The sequence below is a fragment of the Carassius auratus genome, chromosome 12 (genome assembly GCF_003368295.1).
Source record: "Carassius auratus strain Wakin chromosome 12, ASM336829v1, whole genome shotgun sequence".
Classification (NCBI taxonomy): domain Eukaryota; kingdom Metazoa; phylum Chordata; class Actinopteri; order Cypriniformes; family Cyprinidae; genus Carassius; species Carassius auratus.
Window position 1 is genome coordinate 10,686,884 of NC_039254.1, and position 20,510 is coordinate 10,707,393.

The following is a 20,510-nucleotide window of genomic DNA, read 5'->3' on the forward strand; positions in this document are numbered from 1 at the left end:
TTCCTGCCGCTGCCGCTTTTCAGAGCGCCCTTCACAATGCACGCTTCCTAATTCTTCCTAGTTCGGAGTATGGAGCGTGAATCATTTGAACCAGTTCTGGAGTTCGGATCGGGTTCGCGAATCATTTGAGTCAATTCGGGAGTTCGTAACGGGTTCGCGAATCATTTGAGTCAGTTTGGGGATCGCGAATCATTTGAGTCAGTTTGGGAGTTCGGAGCGGGTTCGCGAATCATTGAGTCAATTTGGGGATCGCAAATCATTTGAATCAGTTCGGGAGTTCGGAGCGGCTTGGCGAATCATTTGAGTCAATTCGAGAGTTCGTAGCGGGTTCGTAAATCACTGAGTCAATTTGGGGATCGCAAATCATTTGAATCAGTTCGGGAGTTCGGAGCGGCTTCGCGAATCATTTGAGTCAATTCGAGAGTTCGTAGCGGGTTCGCGAATCAATTGAGTCAGTTTGAATGCAATAGTTCTTTCTAAGGGTATTTTTTCAAAATCCTTTAGCACATTTTATTTATGTTCAGTTGTTCTTTCTAGCTCAAGCAAACCTTTTTTTTTTTTTTTTTGGCTAAAATAGAGTACCGGCACCTCTTATGGGCCACTTAAAGCACTGGATAGATAGATAGATAGATAGATAGATAGATAGATAGATAGATAGATAGATAGATAGATAGATAGATAGATAGATAGATAGATAGATAGATAGATAGATAGATAGATAGATAGATAGATAGACTAAATATTATAATATATATTATTAAATAAATATTATAAACACAAAACTATACATATAACAGTGTGACTTTATACACTATTATGTAAATACAATGATATAATATATATTAGAAATAAACACTATTCTAAAATTGGAAATATTGGTTTAATTAAATATAAATATAAAAGCAAAACATAAACAGATATATAGATAAAGAATGGTGTATCTTAAAACACTTTTGCAAATGTATTTACTCACTTTATTAAATATTGTATGACTGTTTCCTGAGCTGGTGCCAGTGTGCACTTGTTTGCAGTGTGTGTGTGTGTGTGAGAGAGAGAGAGTGTGTGTGTGTGTGTGCTGTCCTGCAGTGGAAATAGAGAAAAGTATCATACAAATGCAGCTAATCTACACCCAGAGGCACAAACACATGATAAAAGAGCTGCGAGCAGTGCTGGAAAATACACAGTTGCTAAATATTTACTTTAGTTACAGGAATTATGTAAATGCCAGCCGATTCTCGACCTCTGTGTCATCAGAACACTAAATATAACATCCCTTCTAAAACTTTGGGAATCCTCGAGCCTCTCAACCTGTTGCTTTACAGAATTCTGATGACCTTCAGAAGCTGTCTGTTTGTGGAGCGAGTGTTTTCGGATGTGCTTGGCCTTCAGACGCAGCGAGAGAGGGCCAGTTGTGGCCTGTATTCTGGTCACATCGAGCAGCAGGGGGCGGCTCGGGGGGATGAGGTCATTGCATCAGCAGCAGCAGCGTCTCTGCAATCTCTCCTCACCGAACAGCCGTGTTCTCCCGCTGAGCTGCGTACAGAACGCATGTTGTCTACATCTGATTTCAAAGAGAAAGATGATATTCCTCACACTCGCCTTTCACCCAGGCCTCTGCATCACAATAGGCGTTTCGATTACTTGTTATTCCATATAATTTTCCATCGAAGGCAGAGCTGTCAAAGAAACGGACGGACCAACTATGAACCTCATCCCAGAGACACATTTATCGTGATTGATTCTTATTGTCTATGGAGGTGCAGAAAGCGATTCTATCATGCGGGAAAAGACTCTTGCGAGATGGAAAAACATCCCTCTAGTCCTCGCTGATAAAAAGTTCGCAGAGATATGAGTTTTCCAAGAGTAAGTGCCAATAAATAAGTACACACAAATAATTAATGACCCTCAAGATAAATGATGTTCAGCATCTAATGGCCGAGAGACTGAAACCCAAGAAAAGCATCAGATAACTGCTTACCGATGCTGTTATATTGAACACAATAGTGTCTGGACGAAGCACTTTATTGTTTTTAGACATGTACTTAGTGTTGATTCAGTGGATGTTTTAAGAAGCCTACTTTTTTCAGTTAAAGGGATAGTTCACCCAAAAATTAAAATGTGCTGTTAATTCACTCACCCACTCAGGTCATCAACGATGATGTAGATTAGTCTTTTTTTTTTTTTTTTTTGGTAGAACAGTAAAAACAGCAAATATATATCAGAAATATCACTTTAAGCTTGGATGTAAAGCTTTCTTGGCGTGCTTCTAATCTCAACACAGACACATTAGTTATAATGTGCATCCATAAAGGACAATTGCACATAATCCCGGATGAGCCCACACTCTATTTACCAAGTTGGAAAAGCAGAGAGTGTTGGATGTGGTTCAGATCGCTGTCTCATTCAATCGCCACCACGTCAGCCAGAGCCGAACGCTGTATGCCAGCAGCGGAGCAGCATTTGCCATCCTGACGGCCGAAGTCAAATATGCCGGATCTCATTTGTATACAGATCACAGGCCATGCTGTAATACTCCCGCATTCACCCAGACAATGGAGCCATTGTGAATTAGGATCAGTTGCACATGTCGCGCTGCTATACGGACATGCAGCACGCGTGTGCACAGTGTCACGGGCTGGACCGCAACCTAACAATACTGCAAGCAAACTGTTCTGGTGGACCTCAGTGTGGAAATCCATTCATGAAGATTAGAGTTGCTGGGATTGCAGATATCCGGGAACAGACCAGATTGGATGCATTTAAAAAAGCCGAATTAGATTTGTCATGTAATTCTATTGTTCCCATTGTGTTGAAGTCAGAAAGACCATCAGATTCCATCAAATAATTATGTGCAATGCTTACAGTGGTGCACATAATTATCCAAAAAAAATCTATATTGTTCACTCTAGATATCTGCTAATCCAATGCACTCGCAATCCAAATATCAGTAAACAATCATTTAGCTGCTAATTGCAAAGCTAAACAAATTCAGATGATCCCTATAGCTCTGAGTTGCACAAGCGGTGTTCACTACAAGTTAAGCAATTACTAAGGAGAGAGAGAAAGGTGCGTTATTTCACCAAGTGATCAGACTTATAATGTTTACTTCTGGCTGATAAAACTGGTAAAAAACAAAACAAAAAAACACATAGTAGCCATCCGGGATGCCCTAGCGACCCCCCACAACACCGTAACAACAACTCAGAATGCTCTTGCAACCCCCCACAACACCCTAACAACAACTCAAAATTTCCTAGCGACCCCCCACAACACCATAACAACTACTCAGAATGCTCTAGCAACCCCCCACAACACCCTAACAACAACTCAAAATTTCCTAGCAACCCCCCACAACACCATAACAACAACTCAGAATGCCCTAGCAACCCCCCACAACACCCTAACAACAACTCAAAATTTCCTAGCGACCCCCCACAACACCATAACAACTACTCAGAATGCTCTAGCAACCCCCCACCACACCCTAACACAAACTCAGAATGCCCTAGCAACCCCCCACAACATCGTAACAACAACTCAGAATATCCTAGCAACCCCCCACCACACCCTAACAACAACTCAGAATGCCCTAGCAACCCCCCACAACACCGTAACAACTCAGAATGTCCTAGCAACCCCCCACAACACCATAACAACTACTCAGAATGCCCTAGCAACCCCACACCGCACCCTAACAACAACTCAGAATGCACTAGCAACCCCCCACAACACCGTAACAACAACTCAGAATGTCCTAGCAACCCCCCACAACACCGTAACAACAACTCAGAATGGCATAGCAACCCCCCACAACACCGTAACAACAACTCAGAATGGCATAGCAACAACCAACACTGTAACAACAACCTAGAATTTCCTAGCAACCCCCACCACACCCTAACAACAACTCAGAATGCCCTACCAACCACCCACAACACCTTAACAACAACTCAGAATGCCCTAGCAACTGCCCACAACACCGTAACAACAACTCAGAATGCCCTAGCAACCCCCCACAACACTGTAACAACACCTTAGAATGCCCTAGCAACCCCTCACAACACCATAACAACAATTCAGAATGCCATAGCAACCCCCCACAACATCGTAACAACAACTCAGAATTCCATAGCAACCACCCACAACACTCAAAAAAAAACTCAGAATGCCCTAGCAAGCCCCCACAACACTGTAACAACAACTCAGAATGCCCTAGCAACCCCTCACAACACCATAACAACAACTCAGAATGCCCTAGCAACCCCCCACAACACTGTAACAATAACCCAGAATTTCCTACCAACCGCCCACAACACCTTAATAACAACCATGAATGCCCTAGAAACCATTTAGAATGCCCTAGCAACCACGCAGAACAACCTAACAATGCCCTAGCAACCACTTAGGAATGCCCTAGCAACCACCTGTAACACCCTGACAACAACCCAGAGCACTCTACTGTAGCAACAGCCCATAGTACTAATGTAAACACACAATACACACCAGTAACCACCCAGAATACCCTAGCAACCAGCCACATTCTTGCATCAATCAGAAACACTTTAGCAGCCGCAGAGTGACGTATTAAAACCACCTGTTGTACTCCACGTGTAATGCTCCTAACTGAGCTTGTCTAGTTCATTGTTTACCTTCACTTATTGTCATTTCATTCATCACGTATTGGCTTTGAGATTTTACCATCGGGCTAAATGTACTTCAATCCGTCGCTAATCAAATCAGCCTGTTGTGTTCTGCAACAGGAAAGATGGCCTGACTCGAGCATGTAGCAAACACAGGCAGAGATCGATCGGAGTGATCTAATTGGATATATTTCCTCTGACGCTTCCCTTGGCTGAATGCTGATGATGGAGAGTCTCACAGGCAGGCTGAGAGCAGAAGACCTGGTCTGACCAATAAGATGTGTTAAGGAGTTTTTCCAAAGCCTTGCCAGCAAAGAAGTGCATGTCAATTTATCTTCCACCCCTTTTTAAAAGTCTTGTCTGAGTTAAAGGGATAGTTCACCCAGAAATGAAAATGTACTCACCCTCAGGCCATCAAAGATGTAGGTGATTTTTTCTTCAGCAAAACAGTGAAGACTTACACAGCTGAAACTTTGCTCCTTGGTGATTCACAAAATGCAAGTCAATGGATGCTGTCACATTTTGAAAGTCAAAAAAACATTAATCCCCTGATATATTGAGGTCTTATGAAGCGAAACGATCAATCTGTGCATTACTTACAGCTTTATCGTCAGGAGCCAGATGAAGTAATTTTAAACATGCTTTTTTGACTCTTAAAGTGATGGCGGTTATTGACTTTCATTATATTTTTTTCAGCTAAAAGTCATCTTTACTGTTCTAAAGAGTCATCTACATCTCATATGGCTTAAGGGTGAGAAAATTAACAGCATTGTTTTTATTCCGGGTGAACTATCCCTTTAAGGAGTTTTCCCAAAGCCTTGCCAACAATGAAGCACTTGTCAATTTATCTTCCAGTCTTTTTTAAAAGTCTCGTCTGAGTTGAGGCCCACCAACACAATATCTCAGCGTTAATCTTCCTGCACAAATATTTCCTTCACTTCACTACAACAAACCTACTCTTTTCCACATGGCCATTTGAGGATTTATGAACTTGTTTATGTGTCTGCTAATTCAGTTTACATAACACATATTACGTTAGCATTAGTGAGCATTACTGGTGGGCTAAGAGTATTACATGTTACAGTATCCTTATTTCCTCAATCTGCTTTAACAAATTACTCAACATTCACAGGCGACATGCACCAGTTTTTCCCCCCGGCTCACTACGAGATGACAGAGAACTAAAGCAGAAGAAAACTTTAACAACTATATGTTTTTTTTTTTTTTTTAATTTGATTGTTTGCTATTTAAAAAAATAATAATAATAATAAATAAGTTTTGTTTTGTTTATTATAATGCAGTGAATTCCTCTCCCTGTTGTGGTCGATTCTGTTCAAATCAAACATGCACAGCTCCGGTTAACATTTACCATATAACTTTACTCATGCACATCCACAAACACACTGAGGCAACAGCATTTGTGTTTCTGTTAGATGCTAAATTAAAATGAATTCATTTCCTGGATCTCCAGCTGCTCTGTATCACTGACACTCTATATCTCAGCAGAACAGATAACACTTACGCTATTTAATACATCTTCACTAATGTTTTTCCCAAACCCGTATGCACCCACAATCAGGTCCCTCTGCAATCACACTATTTATTTGGTCTGAAATAAAGGGTTTGTTTTTTTAATGTCGGTGTGTGATGCATTGAGAGGCATGATGCTGAGAAACACCAGCTGCTGAAGCTCTAAGAACAGCTGGAAATCAAAGCTGCGCTGCTCAACCCCAAAACGACTCTCAGGTCCCATGATGCTGAACACAAAAAATAATAGTGTAATTCCGAGGTTAATATATCTCGCAATTCTGAGTTTATATCTCTCAATTCTGAGTTTACATCTCGCAATTCTGAGTTTATATCTTGCAATTCTGAGTTTATATCTCGCAATTCTGAGTTTACATCTTGCAATTCTGAGTTTATATCTCGCAATTCTGAGTTTACATCTTGCAATTCTGAGTTTATATCTCGCAATTCTGAGTTTACATCTTGCAATTCTGAGTTTATATCTCGCAATTCTGAGTTTACATCTTGCAATTTGTTGTGTTAATTTTATCTGACTAAAGAAATATGCAGATGTTCTCTCCAAACATCCAGATTTCAAACCAGCAAAGGCAATCTAAACCATTGTTCTTACCTTTGATGTCTTCTCTGTGGCAATGGAGAGTTCTGCACTTCTTCCCACCAGAACCAGATCAGCTCAGTTGAGTCTTTGCCTCTGCAAAGCTTGGCAATACAGAATCAGGAACAAACTAGAATAATAACTTTACTCGTAATAAATTACTCAGAGACTTGTTTAAAGGTTTTTACGCATCACCATTGTACATGGCTTCGCTTTATTTTAAACACTAACTCATAAGCAAAATATTAACAAGTAAAAAACAAAAGTCAAAGCGTAAGTCTTCACCCCGAGATGCGGCAGGGGATGTGTCCAAACCATAACATTATATAGTCCCCAAAAACAATACATCATTTCTTCCGGATGCCTCCTTTTGGTAAAACACATTAACACATCCGCTTGCACGCACACACTAACAGTCGGGTTGCTATGGATACAGGAAGTTAACATTTCCTTTTTTGGCAACCCCTCTTCTGCACACATACATTAAGTAATTGCTGCTCTATTATCTTTCCATTAAAGCAAATTAATCTTTTCTTTAAGCTGTTACAAAATCTTAAGGCGTAGGCTAAGCAAGTAACTATTGCTAAACTGCACAGCATCCTCCTCCCTGTGTTAATCAGATTAAACACATTACAATACATTTTTTTAGAAAGAAAGTCCATCCTGCAACCCAGATTGCAAGATGCATTTCCTTGCACACTCATTGTTATCTTAGCAAAAAGCAAACATACGTGACAGTCTCAACTGGCGTACGTGACAGTCTCAACTGTTGAGCAAATGTTAACATCATACATTTCTTAATACTGCCTTTTTAAAAGTTGATGTCTAACAATTCATATATCTCATTATTACCTTTTAAGGGTTTTCTGGTCTTGCAACAGAGGTTTGCAATCTCAAGGCCTCGATTCCATTTGCCAGAGACTGTAACTCTAAATCAACATTAACCAACTCAATACAATTAATGATTTCTCTCATCATTTTTATTATCTTCTTATTCATGCCTTCTTGTCTTCGCACCAGTCGAATTATTCTTCTTATCTTAGAAACGATTTTCTGCTGGTCCGTCGGTTGATCTCCTCTTCTGTTTCTCTCGACGCTTGTCTTTCTTCTTTTGTCGTTTGACCTTTTTGTTCCAGTCTTTCTGGAGGCCTTCAACAAGTAAATCATCCAAATCAATCTTTAATTTACCTGATTCATTATCACAGTTACCCAGTGAGACACGATTGGAAATATTGTGACTAGGTGACCCCATCTCAAAATTGGGAATCTCCAAAACACCCTCACTTGGGGTCAAATTGTCACAAAGATTTCCTCTCGTCCTAGTACTCTTCACTGGAATTCTATCTTCAACACATTTCACCAAAATGTTCCCAACTCTTACACTTCTATACATTTTCTCAATGAACACATCAAAAACATTCCTCCTGTTTCTAATCAATGTTACTTCTATCAATTCTCCCATTTCCATTACAGAATACGGATCTTGATTTCTAGGCAGTTCATGCATTAGGCACTTGTCAATTCCATCTCTTTCCACAAAAACCCTTAGGATTCTCCTGCGGAGCCAGAGCCTCTCAATCGTTCTCGGCTAGCTTTTCGCCAGATCTAGGAACCGTCTGAAGCTCATCCCACTCAGTGGGCCACCGGGCTCCTGGATCATCACTGCTGGGCCCTGGAAGAGATTCATGCCAATCATAACACTAATACATAAACCGCTCTGTACTCTCAAATCACCATACCCATGTAATGAATTTAGATCTTTTCAAACAGTTTTTTTTTTTTTTTTTAAGTTTTAATTATAGGTAGTTAATTATTCTGAATTTATTGTGGTAGTTTGCTTGAAACATGTTGTACACTTTTTCAATGCCTTTTTCATCTTGTCCCACCGGTTCATCAATATCATAATTCCCAGTAGCACAATATCATCATCTTTCAGAAAAAATCCTAACATAAAAACACTCAATGTCAAAAATCCTATAATTGTCCATAACATTGCCTCTTTACCATATTTAAATATCAACAATCCAATTAGATATATTGCGCTAGTTATGATAATACATATTTCTCCCCAAAAGACAAACTCATCTTCATATATCATAACAGATGTAACATCAACCCCAAGTTTTAATATGCTTGTTACAGTTAAACCAAATGTTCCCTGATGTCCTAGCAATTTTTGCCATCCAATTGATAAAATCATCAGAGCACAAACAAAAATCATTTTGCTAATTCTTCCTATTAACATTATTCTTACCACTTGTAAAACTGATAAAAAATACAGCCACCAGAGATTTCTGTTAATTCCTTGCAAAAGCATCCATAAAATATAAACACCAACCTGGAATCCACTACCAGGGATTTCAGGAATCAGAAATCCTCTGGCTTCTGTCTTATTCTCATTCCTTGCGGTTCCATTGTTTGTCCCCTTGGATGCCATTTTTATCATTAACAATTGAGATCTTCTGTTGGACTTACGTATAGTAATTGGTTTCAATAAATTTCAATGAGTTTTCTATTCCCAAATAGAAATTACCCAAATATCCAGTTAGTCTTGTCCAGTTACAAGTGAAACTACGGATAGTTGTAAACGTCTCATTCGTTCCCTCTACAATATATATATGTTTTTACTCCACCTACTTTCTTTCTCTTCATTATCTTAACGGCTATCCTTTTTTGCTCCTTTTAAGGTATGCCACGTTTCTCTACAATAACGGTTTTTCTAAGTCATGCTTCTTTGTTCGTTTAATACGTTTATGCCCTTTATCTTGAAAATCTATTAATTTTCCTAATACCGTTAATACATCTCCATTGTCTTTTCTGGACATCATTCTTTGGCCTAGAGATGCACAGAAACATTTTATAATAACCATTATTATAACTAGTCCTAATACAATTAATCCCCCATATAAAATGTACCATCCGGCTCTAATAAAGAGATTAATTAGACTACTCCATAAATCCGTTGTAACAAAATTAAACACAGTTTCAGCTGCCTTTTTCACACCTTCCACTCCTTTTTTCACAAATTCTCCAGGATCTTCAAACCATCTTGGTCCTCCTTTTATTTTCTGACCTTTGATCTCTATGCTAGTATTACATAGATCATTTCTCAACCAGTCTAAACCCAGATAATAATTTTTATCTTTTGCTTTGCACCAATTTTCCTTCCAATTTCTTCTTTCAATTGTTAGTGACAAATCATCAATTGCTATAGCATCTAATTTAGTTAAGGGTACATTCTTCCCTCCTTTTGGAACTCTATACCTTAACATGCTATTTGTTGCATAATATACTGGTCCATAAAACATTTTCCACTGAGGGTTCCTACTAACGATTCTTATTACCCCTCCAGTTCCATAAGTCATTTCATATTTGTTCGCCAGTTTACTTCTCTTAAAAGTCCAAGGTAAGGGAACTATCCCCTTACTCCAATAACATAACACTGATGCTATTTGATTAATAGTAATTTGATCATGTCCTGATGAGCATTTTTCAATAATACTCCCACACTCGTTTCCTAATAATCCAAAAACAGCATCACTAAAGAAAACTAAATTGTTTCTATAAATACCTTCTTTGTCTTTCCTTCGATTAAGGTTTAATCTTTTTAAGTATAACCTTCTCTTTATACTTAAGTTCTCATTTGTTTTATTCCCTGTGATTGGATCTGTACCGTTACAGAAATCATCACAGTCCATATTCTCTTCATCTTTGTCACAAAAGTGAGCATAGGAAAAATCAACACTATCAGTCTTAATGTATTTGTATTTTTGTCCATGGTATTTTTTACCCATTTCTTTTCTAACACATTGTTCTATTTGTTTCACCTTATCTTCATAATAGTTTTTAATTTCTATTTCTGTTTGTAATGTTTCTTTTATTTCCATTTTGATTAGATATACATCAGTTTCCCATTTAACTTCATCTATTTCCCAGTAACCTATCTTGAAATTAAATTTTACTCTAGGTAAAGCTAATCTCCTTTTCCATATCCATGGTACGGTTTTATTTAACTCTAAACTAATTCTGGTTTCAGATGTAATTTCTAATTCTGCATATCCTGTTTTTCTTGATCCTACTGATCGGTCTCTTACTGTCGTTAACACAATGAAATTTCCTTCTTTAAATAACATACCATTGGTTTCTATCCATTTTTCAACATTTTCCCTTATTCCTGCTGCACTTTTTATTTTATCCATATTTTTATCTCTCTTACTTCTTTTAACAGTACCTTTATATTTACACTGTCTTATTGTCCAGGGGTTAAAATCTTTTGCTGATCTAAATATCCAACATCCCCCTAGTTCCTCATTTTCACTTGTTCTATAGGTAGAACCTATAAAATATTTAATAGTCCTATTCCCTTCTTGTTCTTGGATAAAACTATTTTCTTCATATACTTCAATGTCACTACTGTGCCAATGTTTTATTTTTACAGTGCTCTTTAGTTTGACCTTTGGTTTTCTAACCATGTAGTAATCATTCTTTTTGTCATGGAGATTATCTAGCCATCTCCAAAAACCTATTGTTTTGTTCTCTATTTTAGTTCTGTTTCCTTTAACAGTTGCCCATACAGAAACTTCAAATCCTGAAACATTTTGTTGTTGAACTAAAATCTCAGCTAATATCAAAGAATTAGTAAAAATTCTCCACTCTAGAACAAAGCTCACTCTAATTAATATTAATAATAATAATCCTAGAATTATTAACATCCACAGTATTATACTCATCCATTTGCAGATGCGCCGTTGTTTCTTCATCCTCTCGATGATTTCTTTGGCCTCCCCCAGCTCTTCTGAGAGGCTCTCGAGTGACTCTGCTCTCTTCATTTCCTGTAAGTAGAGGTTAGTTCTGAGGCCCAGTTATGAGCCTTCTAGTCCTCCTAAATATACCTTTTTTGATAACCTTTATCTCTGGCTGTTTATCATGTAACTCAACTTCCAATCCCCCAATCCAATCATAATCAGGGTGTGAACATGACAATACATTCAACTTAAAATGCATTACAACAGTAAAGGTTTCACTTGGTACTTCTGTGATCTGCTCGTTATCATAATAACTTACAAACTTATATGTCTCATCTTCAGGACACCAAATTTTGTGCTTATCCAGGTCTTTTACTAAGGACACTGTTAACTGCACAAATTTCTCTTTCCTTGTAGATTTTCGTTTCTCCTTTGTCACATTAGAACGAGGCTGTGTCGCTCTAAAGTCTTTCTCATAGGGAGGGCTATTCAACCAGCCACTTCCCTGTACCAGTTCTACCGCTAGATGTCCCCAGCTTCGAACTTGCCACTGATCACCGATTTTTACATAAATCCAGGCAATCTTCCCTCGAGACCCTTGTTTAGGATCTACCACAGGGAAACATCTTAAAATGGGTTGTGTCCACAATGACAGCTCCCATCTCATTGACTCAATGTCTGTAAAAGATAGATCCTTTTCTCGATCCTGTCTTTTTATTTCTCTTGCAAAATCTTCTTTCCCTAGAAGAGTTTTGTTCCTAGTTCCTTTCCCATTCTTGGGAACCATAGGCATTCTTGCTCCAAGAAAAGCCTCTCTTTCATGTTCTCTCATCCCAATATAAGGATGTCTAGAGAACCTGGTCATTATTCCTTCCTGGAATAATCCCAGTGGTTTGAGGACTCTTAGCGTCTCCCAAACTGACCTAGAGGACATCAGAGTCCTCTCTTTTGCCTTACAGACCATACATGACCACAAAACTGTGCCATCCCAAGTGCAACCGCATCTCTCTCCAAAATTCCCAGACACTTTATAGGAATCTATTCTCAACTTGGGGAGTCCTGGCCTACAGTTCTCACAAATCAGTACTCCAGATATCTCTGTGTGAGTTTGTTTATGCATCAACCATTCTGCACCCATGTCCTTCTTTTCGTCACTACACGATAGACTCTGCATAGCACATTGTTGATTGCATATCACACAGCAGAACGGTCGTACTGTTACTTCTATTGCTTTGGCATATGTTCCTTCATAGCCAAGGTACCTTTTCATCTCTGGTTCCAACCATAGAAATGCTCTTGACCCATGCTTACCATGCTCCACCCGGATTAGGCCTTTTTGATTAATAATGGACTTTACTCTCTCCATTATTTATTTCCTTACTAAATCCTTATTACTCTGGATTCCGTTATTTTCTAGTTCTACTGTATTGGACCCTGTTATTGCTTTCACTTTATCAACAGTATCCAACCCCTCAGAGAACTTACCTACTTTGTGCCTTCGTGTTATAATGACTTCATCACCAACATCGAACCTTGTGTTTTTCTTAACCTCCCTTTCTTTCAGGTTCACCGTATTGTACCTGTTGAGGTGTAATAAACACCGATCAATGTTCTGATCCCAGTCACCTAAGGCTTTATTTTTAGCAAACCATTCCTTAACATTTCTAATTGCACGTTCTGCAATTCCATTTGTCTCTGGACGGTAGGCTATGGATTTAGCTAGTATTATTCTATTCTCTTTACAGAATTTCTGTACTAGTTTCCCACTTATGTTATGTGCGCCATCTGCTCTCAAACTCTCCATTGGTCCCTGCCACCTAATCCATTCTGTTAAACACTCTACTACCTTTGCTTCGAGCGCTGACCTTAAAGGCCATATCATGGTTTTCTTAGTGTGGTTGTCAATGGCGAGCAGAAAATAGCAGTTCCCCTTTTTAGTCTTGGGGCGTAATGGCCCTGCAAAGTCAATGCTAATCTGTTGTGAAGGATACTCCTTTGGTAATTCACTTTCCTCACAACCTTTAGCTGTCATAAACTTCCTGCATATCTGGCATTCTTTCCTCACCTCCCTGTAATGATTCCTCCAATTAGGAATGTTTAGATTTCTTAATCTAAGCTCCACTTGAATCATTTTAACACTGGGATGGTTTAGCTCATTATGCAGTTTCTGAAATAACTCTGTTATTTCTTTTGTCTTAACTCGACCTATAAGTTTATCTGCCTGTCTATTTCCTTCAGCAGACTCATTAGTTTGCTGTGTGTGGCTAACCTGGTGATAAACATGAGCCTTTACTTTCTCTAGTAAATTGGCTATATTTTTCCACTGATCTCTATGTGCCATTGGTTTACCTTTAGCTGTGTGAAAGTCATTAGCTTTCCACTTGTCTAGCTCCAGGTTAATCCCATCTGTAACATATTCTGAATCACATGTCAGGACAATCTCTGTATGACCCAGCTCAACAGCCCTCTGTAGGGCACGTTCAACAGCTATTACTTCTGCTAACTGAGCGGTCCCCTGGATTTCCTCTTTCTGTGATGTGAACAGCTGTCCATTAAATTTAACTAAGTATCCCCACTTAACTTTCCCTCCCCTCTCACTTCCATCAGTGAAATATTTGGGTAAGTGCTTATGGTTCTCATGATACCTAGTAATCTTATCCTTCCTTTTCTGTTTAATTCTCCTCCAATCTAACTGATTATCTCCAAGAATTAAACTCCATTGATCCCACCTATGGCTATTGATGCGAGCCTGATTCATCACTAGATTCCTTTTTAACCTAGCTAGCTCCCCTGCCATAGAGAAAATCACTATTGGTTGTTCCTTTGCTACAGCTTTTAGCTGTAACAGTCTCTTACAAACAGCTGCTAATATTCTCTCAGCACTGTTCTCATCAAATCTTTTCATTGTTGGTTCTTGCTGGTGTGTCAAAAATGCAATAGGATGTCGCCCCTTCCGTTTTTTGTATTGTTAGAGTAACTTCCTCTTCTTTTTCAGCAACCTGAATGTACAGAGAAAAAGTCTCATCTCTTCTTTCTAATGCACCACTATTAAGTGGATATTAATTCATTTTAATCTAGCTTGCTCAATCTGCTCAATCCACTGCCATTTTCCTTTCTTGGTTCCTTGATATAATATTTTAGTATCCTCAGAATATTTAGTTATTAGCTCCCTAATGTAATTCAAGGTATCTAACAGTGACTGAAGTTGCTTCCTGTTTCTGGGGGACCTTGCCTGCTGTATTTCTTCTATCTTAGCTCTTGTAATTGTTGTTAAAGCTTTTGTATCTTTACCAAGCTTAAACCCTAGGAAATCTATCTCATGTTTTCCAATTTCCATTTTCTTCCCACTAGGTTTAAGACCTGTCTCTGTTAACATATCTAGTGTCTGTTCTACCTATTTCAGTTACACTCTATTTTGTCTGGTCAGAGGAGAACTGGTCTCCTGAATGAGCCTGGTTTCTCCCAAGGTTTTTTTTTTTTTTTTTCCTCTTATTCTATCATAGAGTTTTGGTTCTTTGCTGCTGTTGCCTCTGTCTTGCTAAATTGGGATTACTTCACTTATAGTTCTATCATTGACTTGATAGCAAATGATTGCACAGATACTGTCATTTTGCATTATTGACACACTGATTTTCAATTAAATGTTGTTCACTTGCGTTGACACAATCTTTCTTGTTCAAAGCATTATATAAATACAAGTGCCTTGACTTGATCCTGTCCTGATTGTCCACTCCAGGCACCCCACCAACTATAAGCAACCCCGCAACCACACATCCATAATCTCTCAAAGCAGAATGTCAGGATAGGTTTTAGGGTTAGTGTTAGTTGAAAGTGTTAGAAGATATTAAGCAGGCAGTCTACTAATACTCCACCAACTGTTGGTTGACATGTGGCTGCAAAGCTACCCACCGCCAGTAGAATGCCCAAAAACAGACTACCGAAACAAAGTGTCACCGCAGTTTAAAGTGCTCTTATTTATCCTTTGTGAATATAAAATGTTAATGTAAACTGTGAGCTGTATTTCTGATATATTATTATTATTTCTTTCAAAATTGCACTATGAAATTGTCTTGGCTTAAAGCCTACATGATCTTTGATTAATCAATATTTTTACTTCTTCTACTTTCTCTTTGGCTGGACTTCCTCTTTTTCTACACTGACTTCTGCTATTCTGTCAGCTACCTTTTACCCTGCCTGTCTGTTTCGGGCCTGCTTTTTAGTCTCTCTTCTATAATCTGTTGTCTCTCTTCTGGGCTCAATTTATTCAAATTTTCTGGACTGAAGTAACTACTTTTCTCTCCACTATTTTAATATAAATTTTTTCCTATATTTTCTCCCTCCAAATAATATTTATTTAGGGATAGATCTGTTTCTCCCTTTTCTCCAGTTCCTATCTGGTTTTTGTTCTGGGTGAGGGGAGAATCTACCCTCCACCTCATAACGGTTGTAGGGCTTCTTCTCACGACTTGACCGTCTCGTTGGGCCTTTAGGCCTCTGAGTTTTACTACTTGATTTTTCTATGTCTATCTGAATTATTTCTGTCTTATTGAATTAGAGCCCTTTCTAATTCTTCAGGGTAGGTCTCTGGACCATAAAGAAAAATCACTTTTGCTCCTATTTCGGGCGTTTCTCTTTACACCTTGAAAATTTGTCTTAGGATCCCCTCTACAACTTTTCTGCAATTTCTTGACAGGCTGTCAATAATCCTAATGTACATCACTTTTCTTCAAAGTGTTCCTGCTCAATTTCCTTTTTATTAGTAGGAATTAACCCCTCAAGAGTCTTAACTAATTTTCTCCCTCCATGCAGGCCAAACTCAGCCAAATTATGTGAGTATACTGACTGCCAGATAATTTCATCCGTTTACCATATCTGACTAGTTCCCTCACTTTGCCTTTTACGGTGTTATTTTTAATTTTGGCCTCTTTTTTTTTTAAGAATTTAATCTCCTGATATTTTTTCCATTAATTCTCAGAGAGTTACTCCGGATTCCATTGCACTATTTTCAGTTTGTCTAGGAGTATGTACCTTTTGACCTGGTGCACCTAAATGCAATGCTTCTAGATGTTGATTTAGTGCACTCACTTCAGCTGGCAGCACTATTTCCTCCTCTGACTGATACTGTGACTCAGCTGTCTCTTCTATGAAACGGAGCCTTCTAGGTCTCCTTGTTTCTCTAATTAGTGTAGTTATCATATTTCTATCACTTCTTTGAACTACACTTTCATCCTCTGTCACTTTAAGGACCTACATTAGAATACTATTCCTCAAACTCATAATTCTCTACTGTACTACTTCTGAGTGCTATTCTTTCTGAGCCAAAATAGCTTTTTTAGTGCACTGTGTCAATGTGGTGTCTGTGAGGATTTGCTTAGCATCTCCTCCATTCAGTAATGACTATAAATGACCACATTTTATACCTGGAACATATTCATCATCCCATTTATTGATTGTATCTAAGGTAGTTTCTCTCTTTCTACCCCTAGCATGTGTGGGTCTATAATATCCCTCACCTAGCCTGAATGTCTCAAAGCTTTTGCCTAGCTTTAGTTTAGGGAAAGGGTTTTCTACCCTATCTTTTCCTCCCTTTAACGGTTCTTGTCCGTTTTATTACTGGCCATTTTGGTTCTGAATTTTTCTCTAAAAATTCTGCCATGGCATTTCCTGGTCTGGGTAAGTTACTAACTCCCTGGTCTGATCTCACCTCTCCTGCAGTCTGGTCTTCATTAACTCTCTGAGTTATTCCCTCTATGACTGTAGGGTCTTGGTGAAAGATCTTTCATAACTTGGGCAAGTTAGTTCTATCCGTTTTTCTTATTAATGCATTTACAAGGGCTGTACCCATTGTGATTTCATTAACTCCAAAAAATCCCCCCTGAGATTATTGGCATAGCCACTGAGTAATAATTATTATCCCTGGCTACTTTGTGTATTTTGTCAGTCAAAGTGTCTAAAGTTAAAATCTGCTGTTAATTCTTCAGCTATATCACTATTTTGACCTTTTCTGTGACCTATTGAGTATATTACAGGTTTTCCATAGGTCTGCCTGTTTTCTTTAAGACTACATCGTCTTTCTTTATAGGAGTTTTTCTGTGCTCTATTATTTTGTCTGATTTAACCTGTAATCTTTAGCCTGCCCTTCTTCTAAAGGCACTAGCTACCCCATTTCTGTGCTGGAGATCTTTATTGACTGGATTAATCAAAACAAAAGCATCCTCCTTTAATTTCTAATATCCTTCCTTCAGGATAATTAGATTTCTACCTTTCCCCAAAATAAGTCTTAAACGGTTCTTCACTATCCGACTCAGACTCATCATTTGGGCTTTCAGGCACTTCCGGCTGCAGAGCATTTAGGTCTAGAGCATCTCTATTCCCCTCTTGGTGGGGCATAGAACCGGGGGCTACCGATCCACATTTGGGCACTTCCCCAGTATCTACTCATCCAGATCATCCCAACCTCTTGTTGGAATGTTTCTGGCTTCCCCCCCATATTCATCAAACACTCTAACTTTAGGAGAAACTCTTTCTCCTCTGTTTGAATAAATAAAGGGTGGGATTTCTGCTCCTTCATAAATCCTAAGATTAACCACTGAAGTTAGCATTCTTATCTTATGCCATGGAATTTGATCTGAACCACACCTACACTGTGTAGGATCAATCAATTCCAGCATTTTAACTAAATCATGAGAAACAAGGCTGACCGTCGTCATCCTATCCATGTTTTACTCACTTAGAGTCTTACTTTATCTTCTAGCAAGATCTCTACTCTGGCTTCACTAAGCCTTTTGTCTTCCTATATCAGGTCTATCTATGAGCCTGTGCGCGCATATATAAGACAAAAAAAACAAGTCCCTCTGGACTACTTTGAGTCTAGCTATATCTCTTAGCAAGATCTCCTTCCTCGCTTCTGGCTACACTGAGCCTTCTGTTTTTCTATATTAGGTCTATCTACTAGCCTCCGCGAGCATATAGAAAACAAACAAGTCCCTCTGGACTATTACAATGGTCGTGGTCTGTAAGGACTTTCTAGTGTCAATACATTACGCTTGTTATTATTTTCAAGTCATCCTTTATCCTGTATTCAAGCCCCACACGTTTGGGCGCCATGTTGTGTTAATTTTATCTGACTAAAGAAATATGCAGATGTTCTCTCCAAACATCCAGATTTCAAACCAGCAAAGGCAATCTAAACCATTGTTCTTACCTTTGATGTCTTCTCTGTGGCAATGGAGAGTTCTGCACTTCTTCCCACCAGAACCAGATCAGCTCAGTTGAGTCTTTGCCTCTGCAAAGCTTGGCAATACAGAATCAGGAACAAACTAGAATAATAACTTTACTCGTAATAAATTACTCAGAGACTTGTTTAAAGGTTTTTACGCATCACCATTGTACATGGCTTCGCTTTATTTTAAACACTAACTCATAAGCAAAATATTAACAAGTAAAAAACAAAAGTCAAAGCGTAAGTCTTCACCCCGAGATGCGGCAGGGGATGTGTCCAAACCATAACATTATATAGTCCCCAAAAACAATACATCATTTCTTCCGGATGCCTCCTTTTGGTAAAACACATTAACACATCCGCTTGCACGCACACACTAACAGTCGGGTTGCTATGGATACAGGAAGTTAACATTTCCTTTTTTGGCAACCCCTCTTCTGCACACATACATTAAGTAATTGCTGCTCTATCTTCTTTCCATTAAAGCAAATTAATCTTTTCTTTAAGCTGTTACAAAATCTTAAGGCGTAGGCTAAGTAAGTAACTATTGCTACACTGCACAGCATCCTCCTCCCTGTGTTAATCAGATTAAACACATTACAATACATTTTTTTAGAAAGAAAGTCCATCCTGCAACCCAGATTGCAAGATGCATTTCCTTGCACACTCATTGTTATCTTAGCAAAAAGCAAACATACGTGACAGTCTCAACTGGCGTACGTGACAGTCTCAACTGTTGAGCAAATGTTAACATCATACATTTCTTAATACTGCCTTTTTAAAAGTTGATGTCTAACAATTCATATATCTCATTATTACCTTTTAAGGGTTTTCTGGTCTTGCAACAGAGGTTTGCAATCTCAAGGCCTCGATTCCATTTGCCAGAGACTGTAACTCTAAATCAACATTAACCAACTCAATACAATTAATGATTTCTCTCATCATTTTTATTATCTTCTTATTCATGCCTTCTTGTCTTCGCACCAGTCGAATTATTCTTCTTATCTTAGAAACGATTTTCTGCTGGTCCGTCGGTTGATCTCCTCTTCTGTTTCTCTCGACGCTTGTCTTTCTTCTTTTGTCGTTTGACCTTTTTGTTCCAGTCTTTCTGGAGGCCTTCAACAAGTAAATCATCCAAATCAATCTTTAATTTACCTGATTCATTATCACAGTTACCCAGTGAGACACGATTGGAAATATTGTGACTAGGTGACCCCATCTCAAAATTGGGAATCTCCAAAACAATACGTATACCAGCACTTCATACTTCCTGCTGCTGACCAACTTAATGGAGATGCAGAGTTTATTTTCCAACAGGACTTGGCACCTGCACACAGTGCCAAAGCTACCAGTACCTGGTTTAAGCACCATGGTATCCCTGTTCTTAATTGGCCAGCAAACTTGCCTGACCTTAAACCCATAGAGAATCTATGGGGTATTGTGAAGAGGAAGATTCAAGACCCAACAATGCGGAAGACCCAACAATGCAGAAGAGCTGAAGTCCACTATCAGAGCAACCTAGGCTCTCATAACACCTGAGCAGTGCCGCAGACTTATCGACTCCATGCCACGTTGCAGGAATTCAGGCAAGAGGAGCCCCAACTAAGTATTGAGTGCTGTACATGCTCATAATTTTTATGTTCGTACCTTTCATTTGGCTTTTTACATTTTCTAAAGATTTCTAAAAATCCTTTCTTTGTATTGGTCTTAAGTAATATTCAAATTTTCTGAGGTAGTTGAATTTGGGTTTTCCTTAGTTGTCAGTTATAATCTTAAAAGAA

The 20,510-nt window shown here is 38.7% G+C and overlaps 1 protein-coding gene across 1 annotated transcript; it reads right to left on the minus strand.

Annotated features, from left to right (window-relative positions):
• Window positions 1-6,940: 6,940 nt before the first annotated feature.
• LOC113111817 (uncharacterized) lies at window positions 6,941-19,970 on the minus strand. Its single transcript, XM_026276914.1, has 2 exons — window positions 18,712-19,970; window positions 6,941-11,594 (listed from the first exon to the last, which is right to left on the minus strand). Exon 2 carries the CDS (start codon window positions 11,589-11,591, stop codon window positions 9,465-9,467), a length of 2,127 nt encoding a protein of 708 aa, XP_026132699.1. The 5' UTR covers window positions 11,592-11,594; window positions 18,712-19,970; the 3' UTR covers window positions 6,941-9,464.
• Window positions 19,971-20,510: the final 540 nt, after the last annotated feature.